Source organism: Euprymna scolopes, chromosome 31, assembly GCF_053919585.1.
Source record: "Euprymna scolopes isolate OS-2025 chromosome 31, ASM5391958v1, whole genome shotgun sequence".
In the NCBI taxonomy this organism is placed as follows: Eukaryota; Metazoa; Mollusca; class Cephalopoda; order Sepiida; family Sepiolidae; genus Euprymna; species Euprymna scolopes.
This window is the reverse complement of record NC_136512.1, coordinates 41,234,745-41,247,210: the sequence shown is the minus strand read 5'-3', so window position 1 is coordinate 41,247,210 and position 12,466 is coordinate 41,234,745. Positions and strand designations below refer to the sequence as shown.

General features: G+C 30.8%; 1 protein-coding gene across 2 annotated transcripts in view; it reads left to right on the top strand.

Annotated features, from left to right (window-relative positions):
* The window catches only part of LOC145255702 (uncharacterized), a 93,468-nt gene that overhangs the window by 45,091 nt on the left and 35,911 nt on the right, over nucleotides 1-12,466 (top strand). For both annotated transcript variants that reach the window (XM_080114290.1, XM_080114289.1), the window contains exons 5-9: nucleotides 138-275; nucleotides 3,323-3,417; nucleotides 3,741-3,810; nucleotides 7,011-7,035; nucleotides 9,650-10,057. In XM_080114290.1, the coding sequence (XP_079970416.1) occupies nucleotides 138-275; nucleotides 3,323-3,417; nucleotides 3,741-3,810; nucleotides 7,011-7,035; nucleotides 9,650-10,057 (736 nt within the window). The remainder of the gene's footprint in view (nucleotides 1-137; nucleotides 276-3,322; nucleotides 3,418-3,740; nucleotides 3,811-7,010; nucleotides 7,036-9,649; nucleotides 10,058-12,466) is intronic.

Genomic DNA, 12,466 nt, shown 5'->3' with positions numbered 1-12,466 from the left:
ATAAGTATGTGTTTATACAATAATTTCATTGAATATTACACTTTGATCATGACTAAAAGACTGTAACAAATATTACTTGACTCCCTTAGTATTCTCTATCTGTGACTCCTTATTTTGGTAACCAATTTTGCTTTCAGTCAATCAAACACAAAACGACTGTAGAGTTCTTAAACAGTCTGAAAACCATTTTTGACAGCTACCTTCCCCTTTGCTTTCAATACAACAGCGTTCTGGAACATTCCTTGCAAACAGTGCCTTCCTTTTCAATACCAAAAGTAAGTTGTTCTTATTTTTATAAAAATAATGTTTTTCAGAAATATGTATACAGTAAAGATGACATGATGAAAAAATATTGTTTCAATAATTTTACACATTTGACATGCATTTAATTGCACTTCAGAAAAATTAAATTAATGATTTTAAAGTAGTGTTAATTCTTCTGAATATTTACGGTTTTACTGTTTATGCCTACTCAGGCATGACAGCTACTACTGCTGATGCTTATTGTTGGCTTCGTTTCCCCAATATCTTTCTAGTTAGAATTCTTTTTAGGAAGACATTGAGTATTTATGAGAGGAACCATGTGAAGGTTGCCAACATCTCTAAGTGAAAGAGTTTCTGTGCAACAAACTCGATTTGAACTTGACATACCAAGGTTGTCAGTCCTTATCATTAACCACTTAGCCATCATCACCTCCTTGATGCTGCTTATTCTCTATTTAGGCAATCTTAGCCAGTCATTTTGAGCAACCTTTGATTCTCATCAGCATTTAGGAAAAACAGTAATTTGTTTTCATTTTTAAGATTTTCTAATTTTCATAACTTAAAAAAAATTAACAGTTCACACATCTAAAATAGAATTAGTTATTTTTGTAAGAAGTAAATAAACAATTTTTTTTTTTTCAAACTAAAAGGGGGGGGTATTAAAAAAAATGAGGATTCATTTTTTGTTGGAATCTGAAAGTTGTGATTAAATCTGTAACATTTACATTCTTTCTTTTGGTGAAGAGTGGTCCCTTGTGAGGTGATTTGGTCACACAAGGGCCAAACAACCTTTCTGGGCATATTAATTTCAAGTGACCCTTGAAGGACTACTGTTAGAAAAATACAGAGAATCAGCGAAGAGCTCCCTGACACCAATCTCATGTTTATGTGTATTGGACAGCCAAGAGACGATGGTGTAGCTTTGGTGCCAGGAATGCCTGTACTTTGAAGTGGGAGTTCCTGGCTAGTGGAACTACATAGCCTAGGCAGAGTGATATGGAAGAATAGCTGTTGTCTATGTTGCAGCCCCCCCACCTCTCCATGAAGCCAGAGGATCCAAGACAGAGTTATTATTGCTTGGTTCTAACTGTGCCACAGGAGTTGCCAGTGACGACAATATAAAGTCAGGGTGCCTTAGGGACTCCATTTCCAGATTTTCTGTTGGGTTTTACTCCTTTAGCCTTTCCTCTGATGGGATAATCCCACAGGGCAGCGGAGGTTTTGTATCAGTTACTTTCTCCTAGGTGAGCTACCATCCAAAGTTGACGAGCCCCACCTGCTCGAAGTGACTGGTTTTAAGGCACCAGTGGACCACCTTTACCTTTTCTCCCAGTTAGCAAAAACAGTTTCATCGAGCTTAGTAGCTAAGCCACAGGAGAAGGCCAGGAGCTGGATTGGATTGTCAGAGACTATTTGAGATGCACACCATGATGGCATTTTTAGGAGAGGGAGCTTATCTTCATTATCATCTTGGTTGTGACAACCTTTGAAATACAAGCAATGCTATTCTCCACAGAATAAAAATACCACTTGAAGAACTTTAGCAGATAACAAACTTTATTACCTCCTTCACTCTTACACTGTCTTAAGTGTCATCTACCTACACCTAGTGCTGTAGATTACTCAAATAGATATCATTGTTGTTTATGAAGACTTTTTCTTTTCATTTGATCATTTTGTTACAAAATATTACAAGAGTTTGTCATTCTATAAATCTGCTTTATTTTTTATTTGAAATAATATCACAAGAAATATTTTAGATATTTTGGGCTGGCAATTCGAGATTGTCCGAATGGTGATAAGAATCAGAGGTTGCTCAAACTGACGGTCTGAGATTGCCTGAATAGAGAATCAGCAACACTTGTCATGCCTAATCATGCTAGCCAGCATAAATAGTAGAACCTGAATATTTTTATTTTTTTTGTATTGAAAAATAAACTGATTAGACAAATCTAAAATACTAAAAATGTTTTCATTCTATTAAATGTTTGAAAATGCCTTTACATTTGAAATTCGTACACATTTTTATTATTTATCTTGAGATTTTCATGTAAAATTTTTGAGGAGAAAACCAATTCTGAAACTTCTTGGTCTTTCTTGGAGTTCATACATTAGATCCATTGGTCTTTATGCTTCGAGTGAAGTCATTTCTCTTTATCGCTCTAAACATTTTCTCACACTCAACGCTACTCTCTATCTCTACAAAACTACTATCAGACCATGAATGCAGTACATATTTGTGCTGGTTGATCTGTCTCATTGAGAGATTTTGATTAGGTGCAAAAACATATGTAATTTAATTGGCCCTTAACCTTTATCTTTGCACTGCTCTCTGAGACATGATGTTGATTGCCTCAGTTTTTTCTATAAATACTATTATGGCATTTCTTATTTAGAATGGTTTGATTTATTCCCTGCTTCCTTTGTTCTAACTCATTAGTCTAAGGCATCCATCAATTCCTGTTTTGATACGTCATTGTAATGCAGCTTTCTATTTCAGGAGCTTCTTTTAAAGAATAGCAAGCTTGTAGAACTTGGTTCCTTCTGAATCTTTTTCTCCTACCTATAGCCTTGGCCTTTTCAAGACTAAAACCAATAGCTCAATACATTAACTAGCTTCATGCCTTGTCTGGAATGATTTCCATTAAAATAAAGTAATATATATGCATCTTCAAACACTTAAATTATTTTCAAATCATATTCCAAATATAGAATACACAGCATAGTGTCGAAGTTGTTTACAGCTGTTTCCAGACAATGTTTATTTTTAGTTATACAATATAACACAAAATTTGGTCAAACAGCATTTTTCTTCAGAACAAGAATTTCTTGAACATATTCTGTTGTACCCAGAAAAACACAATGTCTAAAAAAAGTTATCTTTGATCAAAAGAAAATTTACAAGTGTATATCCAATGTTAATAATTATTTAATATGTATGCAATGGCTTAGCATGTTTTCCACTATTTCTTACTATGCATCTTCAATAGAAGAATATATTTGAAAATAAAACAATACATTTTAGTTTATCATGATAAATGCACATTTTATTTTTCAGAATGAGTCTCAAATTTTCATGGAAGTTGTCACATTGCTAGAGACGTGTCAACGACGCCCTGGAATATTGGGTGGGTGTGTTCTCTTTAAGAATCGGTAAGTTTATTGGAGTATGAAATTATCGTTGAATTTTCATTTCGGTTTGTATTTCTTTATATTTTATGATATCATTTTTCATTTTCTTTTTTCTTCAGACTTTTATAAATTAACCAGTATTCCAAATCAATAAAGATTTTAGCAAATTTTGTGGGATTATATCTCCCAAAAGGCTTTTAATTAAAGTGGTCCCACTTTTGGGTCCACATCAATTATTTTTATTTTAGTATGATTCAGATTTTGTTACTTATTTTAATGTATTGATGAAATTTTACAATATTTTTTTTTCTTATATAAATTATTGTATTTCAATTTTTTTCCAGATTGGTTTTTTCTCAACTTCCTCCAACTTTGACAAAAGTTTTCACTGCAATTTATGCTGATCTTCTTCATGTGAGTTTTTTTTTCTCTTATTTTTTTGCTTGTAGACTTATTTTAGCTTTATTACTTTTTTAACAAAAAAATAATTTACTGTATATTTTTTCTTGTGTGTAAAAGTGATACTTTGAAAATGTTTTGTTCAGAAAAAAGTAAAAATCTAAAAAATACAATTTATGATTTCAGATATTTAAAAATTTAATTTTTTTTATCATACATTGTACATGAATAGTTTAATATCATTTTGATAATGTACTACAGTCTGTAATTTCTACAGCAATCTTCGAATCATAAGCAAATTGCTGAAACTAATCATGTAGCAGTAGGAGCAATAGATCTCTCCATGATATATAGTAGCAGTGAATGTAAATTGTTTGTGTCTCTCTTGACATGTTTTTGCATAGTAGGAGGGCGTAATAATGGTGTGGAGAACCACAGTAATAAGTGCCAACAGTTGGCGTGTGCCCTCTGTGGAGAAGCACTGGCATTCAAACCCGAAACCTGTCTGATACGAAAAATAAGACAAATGAAAATTTAGGCATTATTGTGGTTCAAGATGGCAATATAAAAAGACTTTTTTTTTTTTTGAGAGCAGTGACGTTTTTATCTCATATATGTGAGATTGTTGTCAATTGGGAAGAGAATGAAAAGAGAATTATGATGGCAGTGGCGAGCGAGAAGAAATAGAATGCTGATTGTAAAGAAGAATTCTGAATCTGACCTTTTTTTTTCTGTTTTCACTGTTTTAAGAAGCTAACGTTTCATTGTGGAAGAAACACAAACACGGTTTCGACATTGTTTGCTCTCAACTTAAATGAATTAAAATGATTAAAATAGGGATTAATTCTTGGAGAAAAACTATAGACAATCTTTCACAGGGGTACCAATTGCAAAATATCATCTCTCTTGTAGTCACAGTTATGTAACAACAATCCATATTTGTGTTGCGGTTTTAGTATTTTCTTTTTGTACTCTTGTTCTTTACATTAAAAAATCAAAACGTATTAGTTTTTCCTCAACCTATCCTTGTAGAGAGGAGGAAAGACATCTTTCCAAATATATTTATTTTGCTTCACAGACAAAACTCGAAACGATGTCTCATTTGTCATGAATTGTTTTTCATTACTTTTGTAGAGTGACATTGTGTTCACTTTTCATCATGTTCATTAACCCTCTTTCATAACAGACACATCCATGATGATGATCATCATTGGTTAATCTGGTTTTAATCCACACTAGAATTAGAGTGAAGTTGGATCTACTGGTTTATTCCAACAATTCTGATTCAGGCATTTATTTGATGGCAAAGATGATTCCAATATTTTTCCCAATTCTAATACAATTCTCAATTTCAATACACTTACCAATACCTATTCTAAAATTGTTTAAAAAGGTAGAATTGCATTGATTTGGGATGAAAGAATTACATCTAAAAATTAAAAAACAAAAAACTGAGTTGAAAGAAGAAGCCAATATCTGACAACAAAAACTTGAAATGTTTCTTTATACCCAACAAAACAACAATTTATATAAATTGTCTAAAAAAGAGTCAAAATGTTGAAGATGAAACAACAGTTTCTGAAAATGCTATTTGGAGCAGTATAAATTTATCAATGCCTCTGAAAACAAAATTATATTTGCTTCATATTTTATAAATAAATACTACAAATTGTGTGAATTGAACCGATTTTAAAAAAGATTATTTGCTTTTAACATTAGGTGCAGTTAAACCAAATTTAAAAAAGATTATTATTATTATATATATTACTAAAAAACAGTGAATTCACATTCATTGAAGCATTCTTAACTAAATCATTCATCCCCAAAATATTATTTTTCATAAATGATGAAAAATTATGAATCTCACAAGAAAAGATAATGAAAATTTTACAACTTTGCTCGTGCAGTACACTCTATTAGCAGAGTTGTATCAAATTTCAAAATTGCCATAACTTGCAAAATTTCAGTTATTTCCATTATCAATTTGATTTAACTACAAAGTATTTTTCCTTATTTGTTTTCTTAAAGTAAGATACCATAGATGAAAGTGACAAATTAAAAAAAAACTTTAAAATATTTTGTGTTGATATAAAAACGGTGATATGAAATTTTATGAGAAAATAGGTTATGGTGTTTTCTGATGATAAATTTGAGAAGCAATTTTTTCATAACAAAACTATATTTTTGTGAAATCAGTATATATACAACAAACTAAAAATGAAGATCTTTTCTAATATGATGATATATGTTGAAACTATAAAATAACTTCATAAAGATTCAAAATAAAACATTTTAAAATTTCTGTTTATTAAATTACATTTTTGGAAAAGATGCAATTTTAACTTCACACTACACACACGTTTGATTTTAGCCTTTTTAAAACTTCTTCAGCTAGTATACTTTTGATAGATTTTGCTGATTCATCATTTTTTTTTCAGCTTTTGTATGGTTTGATGAATTGTATTTTTAGTTCAATTTGTGGAGGTCTCTTTAATCTTCATATCTTCAGATTTTTCATCTTTTTTCTCTTTCAATTTTAAGCCTTTGATTATATCTCCCACAAAATTTGCTAAAATTTGTACTGATTTGAATGGTTACCAATATCAAATGTAGATATTTTTTTATTTGACAAACTATTTAATGTTTTCTCTTTATGCATTGTATTCAACATTTTGCTAAACTAAAATTTGTAATTTGATTTTCATTTATATTTTACATTAGTTTTTTCATCCACTTGTGTCATTTTTACTGGTACTACTTTTACCAGGATCTTTTTTCCAGTGCCATTTTTACTTAATTTCATTATGATATATAGAATATAGTTTTACTGGTAGTTTAAATCTATAAATATTATGTTATCATTAGTGCTAGCAATAGAAAATCAAACAAAGAAAAGAATCATTTTTGGAATAGTAAATTAGGCTCAAATGTTTCCCATTTCGATACCAATTTCAGTACCTTAAAAAGTTCTGATTTTTTTTAGTTTTTGATTCTAACACTACTTGATATTGACCCAGTCCACATTGGAAAGGTTAGTAAATCGATCCATTGAGAAAATTTATGTGAATGTTTTAGGGCAAAAAATTAATTAGCTTCAAAAGTGATTTTTTTCATCATTTAACATGACTAAATCACATGACTAAATGATTGAATATTTTTATATAAAATATTTACAAAATTAATAAAAACTCATTGTTATTTTCCTATATTTTCAGTTGCAATGTGAAACTGTTGATATTGGTGAGTATGCCATTAACACATTAGTTTTTCTTTGCTGAGCTTGGATCTGGGTCTATGTACATGAATCAGTTTTTTTAATTAAAAAAACACATTTTTTTTTATCTCGAACATATTGTCATAGAAAATGTAATGTGCCTATTGTGATAGGGGATAGATTTATAGGGAAAAAACTGGAGTTGGAATTTTGGCAGCAAGATATTTGTTTACGTTAATTTTAGATTACTGCATGTTAGTAAAGTCTGGAAAATGGAGCAGGGAGAGAATTCTAAAGGGGAATAGTCCAAGGAGAGAAGTTATCAGAGTAGAAAATCTTCCAGCATTTGGGAACCTCTACTATGAAAGGGTGGGATTTTGCTGCTAATTAGGTGGTTTGGGGCTATTTATATTGAGGGGGTACAAGTGCAGTAATTTTATTGCTGCACATTCTGTGGAAGTACTTTTCAAACAAGCACAATGATGCAACACTAAGGCGATGCAAGAGGGTTAGAGCTTGGCAGACAGTGAAGAGCCTATTAGGTTAGAAATTCTTTTCTAAACTGTGTCTAAGACATACTTCAGCTCAAATATGGCAACAATATTCCAATGCACGAGCAAATGGTGGCTTTATTGTGATTAGCAATTAATATTCTGAGTAATTTTAGACACATATTTATTGAATGTCAAAAAATGCTTAAACTAAAAAAGAATGAAAACGTAGATTCAGAAACGCATACAATATGAAGATGTAGAGGAGTTTAATAAAACATAAATTTAATAAAATTGCAGAATATAAAAGGTTTTGAGAATAAGAATAATAATAGAAAGCAAAAAATACAAATTATGTGAGGTGATAGTCAAGTTATGAGTGAGGAAAAATATAAACACACACATTGGGGGAAAGTGACCAAATTACACTAAATACTAAAACAATAATATAAATATAGTTTGATTTTATTCTTCGAAAGAAGAAAGGCAATATTTCCAAACGACTACTTCAAAACACCGGAATATTTAAAGAGATAGAAAACAGCAACATGTGGACATAAAGGAGGTAACTACTATAAATAAGAGGACAGGCACTGGAAGAATCTTGTCAGTGAAAGGTCTGAGGGAATATTCTGGGGATTAAGAAAAACAGGTCAGCTAAAGGAGATAAATGCAAGGGGATTTATTCGATGGTAGACAGCGCACACGTCATAAGATTTATCATGATAAATAAATTGATTCTGTTAATCTAAAAGAAGTTTGTTCTTCCTCTAGAGTTTATGTTTGTATCGGAATCTAATGATAAGTTGCAAATTTATAACGAATTATCACTATTTTTAGTTCCAAAATTCAGTTTGAACTTTTGGAGGTTGTTGGTGTTGCTGTTGAATGTTATGCATTCATTCATTTTGTATAAGTCAGATGATTGTTGTTGGTATTTGTTTCCCCAATAACTGTTTAGTTACCTTTCTTTTTAGAAAGATACCGGGTACTTACAGGAGGAACCATGTGAAGGTTGCCAACATCCCTAAGTCAAAGAGTTTCTGTGAAATGAACTGGATTTGAACTTGGCACACCCAGATTCTCAGTTCGAGTTTTTAACCACTTTGTCACCTCCCTGTTGGTAAGGTTGAGATGCTTGTTGGAAATTGGGGATAATCATTTTGTAAAAGCAGATGTGTCTGTATTCATCTAGATTTGTTTGAAATGAAGAAGAAAAGGGTCACCAGGTTCCATATAAAAATATCAACATCTTCTCAACAACTAAATCAATTTTATTTAGCAGTTCATCAAACAGAAAAGTAATCTGAGAACAAAAGAATTTAAGTTGGTTTGGCAGGCAGACATTGACTATATAAAGAGAATTGAGTTCCACAGTTTCATCTCATTCTGCCATAGCAACAAAACAAGGTTTTTAATGCCTGGTATCTATGACGTCTTTTCAGATGCTATTTGTTATATTATACTAGACTGGGTGCCCAGCGTTGCCCAGGTGTTTGGAGGTGTGTGTTGAATAAAAATAAAAAAGTTTAATAAAATTGCAGGCAGGCAGGCTCGAACCTGTACCGCAAAGGAGGAAAAGAATGGAAAAAAAACAAAAAAAACTTAAGGCTAGTCAATCAAAAAGAGAAGATAACTTTCGAAAATATTGGCAAAGAAAAGCAACCCCTCTTTGTAGAAAAGTGTCCAGTTGAGGGTGAAGGAATTAATGCTTTTAGCCAATTTTTCGATATTTGTTGTTTGAAGAGTCGAGATTCAAAACGATACCAATCTTGTGAAAATCTGTTGCATCTGTCGAAAATTTTAGGCAGACATACATACATACATACATTTAAACAGACAGATGAGATTTATATTATAGAAAACTCAAATCGTCTTACTATATTTTATAATTTTTTAAATTGTCATTACTATGTACCCCAAATTTCCCTTTAAGGGCTCTTAACACATCAGCACTGTCTTAAGTCTAGTCTGGGAAGAAGTTGATCAGCTTCTCCATTTTTGCTTATATCATCACACAAAATTGATTTTCCCTTGATAGACAACACTTTAATCAAATTTTTAAAATTAAATATTAAACAAAATGTATTTGATTTTTTTTCCTATGTTTTGCTATCATTTCTTTTATCTTGCATTTTTGTTTCTGTAGGTTCTATACCGGAAGGCATTACCCTCATCAAGGTTTATCTTTCGTACAAAGAATATACTGATCTTTACCACAATCTTCGTTTACCAAATCGGCAACACTATGCACATTCAGATTTTAGTGGAACAAACTCTGAAGCAGGCGGCAAACAGTTATCAAAAAAAACGCCAGCTACACATTCTGCCGAAGGACGAAGTAAGAAAAGTGCCGCTGACTTAATTTCTGAGTATAAATCAGAAAGTGAAACTGAAAGTGAACTCTCTTTAAAAGGAGGAGAAAAATGTGCATCAAAACAAAAATCTGCTGAAACAACGTTGGCTGAGAGGACAAAAGCCAGGGCAGCATATTTCACTCTTATATCGGAAGCGAGTACAACGGAAGATTTCAACCAACTTGTGGCAGCTACTAAAGGTTATTTCTGTTTTGTTACCTTCACCTTTTTATTCAGTTTATAATTAAAAAAAACATTTCTGAATTTTTGAGATGAGGATTGATTATTCCTATTTGGATTCTTTGGACTACCATTCTCATCTTGAGTGTTATTTGGTCGACATTTCGGTCGATGTAATCTCCAACCTTTTTCAGGTTTATCCTGTCAAATTTGGGAGTCTGCATGGAATTTCAAACAGAACCCTTCATTCAACCCACGGGGGCAGCAAGTAAGTAAAATGACTAAAAAATGTGGCGCTAGGTGATGATCAACTATTAAACAAACCTAGTTTAGAATTTAAGACCTTTATAAATGATAGAAAATATTTAGATAATAAAAAAATAAAATAATAATTTCATATATTATGAGTGGCTAATTCTGAATCATATTTTTAAATTTAATTATTTGCATCTTTTAAGATAGTTAAGTGACAGAATTTTAAATAATTCAATTTTTTTGTGTGGTGGGTGCCTATAGCCACTACAATAAGTATCTTTTTTTCCCTAAATCCTTTTTCATGCCAAAGATATAGTAATAAATAGTGATATTTACATCTAGAAGCAAAAAATGGGTTTAAGGCTCTTGAAATTCTTACTCAACACTTCTACTCAATAATGGCTGATGGAATGAGAACATGCTGTCCGCATAGGTTGAATGAAAGATTCCATGCAGATTCCCTTATTCAACAGGGATTCCTGTGTTTGACAAGCTACACCTGAAAAAAATTGGAAATTACATTGATGAAAACACTCAAGACGAGGACAGTAGTTTGAAGAATTCAAATAATATGCAAAAAAAGTTCTTATTTAATAATTTTCAAACTCTCCAATCCAATTATTCTTCATAATAAGAAATAAAGAAAAATGAAACACAAAAAATACAAAAGACAAATAGTAATCACTAGAGCTGAATTCGATGCAAACAGAAAAAAAAAATGACAAATATATCTTCACCAACCGTTTGATTTTTTAGTCCATCTCAGTTGATATAAGGTCCTCGATTCCAACATTTCATGAATTATTTGTAGTAGTAAACATGTCATAGCCACTTGTGGGGATGATCCCTAAGAGACAGTTGAAATGTTCCAATGCATCTCACTAGCTATCATGTGAGGCAATGCTATGCTCATTATGACATCATCCCACAATGTTTTATTATGTATACATATATATGTATACGCATATATGCATGTGTATGTTTAGTGTGTAATTTTGTGATTGGTGAGGAGTGTACGCATTCTGCATGTTGTAGTATATTGATTAATATATGTTGCTTTGTTAATGTTGTCATTTTTGTAAGATTTTGTTGGGCAATAACTTATGTCCCTACTCCCAACATTTGTATAATTACAATAATATAAAAATGTTAGTGGGAGCAGTGACTTATCTATAAAATATTCTTTTGTGTAATTCCTTAATTTAATAATTCCCTAATTTAAATAAGATTCTATCTAAATTAAAGCACAAATATATATATATATATATATATATATATATATATATATATGCTCGTATGTGTGTGTGTGTGTATATATATATATATATATATAGCAAACTAAAAATAAATTAATCTGGTAAATTTCTTAAATAAATGTATAAATTTATTAAGATACAATAAAAATAATAAAAAATAAATTTAGTTAGAATATAGATAAAAAGTATATATATATATAAAAAAGAAAATGGAGTTTAATTTGATTCCTAAAAAAGTAGGTTTAATCTGAAAAAAAAGTTGTCATAAGATTCTAAAAATAAATATATTTAAAAAAAAATTTCATAAAAAATTTTCCAAATGGAGACAGACATTGATGTCATATAAAATCTACCATGACCCAAATTCAGTGAAAATCAAACTGCTCTTGATTGTAAAAAATAAATTAAGTATAAATGCCACCCACCTCTACCTAATTCAAATTGTCTGAAATATTGCTCTTCCAGACCCTACCCCACTCCAACTTCCGTCCCTTCTCATTTCTATCCCTTTCCTTTTTTTTTTTTTTTCTTCTCTAACTGGTAACACAACGCTCCTCCCATCCAACTTCTAAAACGTTTCTCTCTCACACTCTTTAATTTCTATACATCATCCCCACCACCAATGTTTTGTTAACCCCACCTCTCCTTTTCTTATCTAAAGATGTTAAAGTTAAGTTTTCAACTTCTTTAAACCATACTATATGTTAGACATGGCAAAATATTCTTTCCTCTAAAATTATAAAGTTTTTCAACTTTTAATTTTCAGAATTTTTCTTGCCTGATGATCAAAACAATTTGCACATCGCAGTGAGATAAAATAAATATATATATATATATATATATATATATATATATATATATATATATATATTAGTAGAATGCCTGGTGTTGTCTTGCCATAAAATATGCTTAAATATG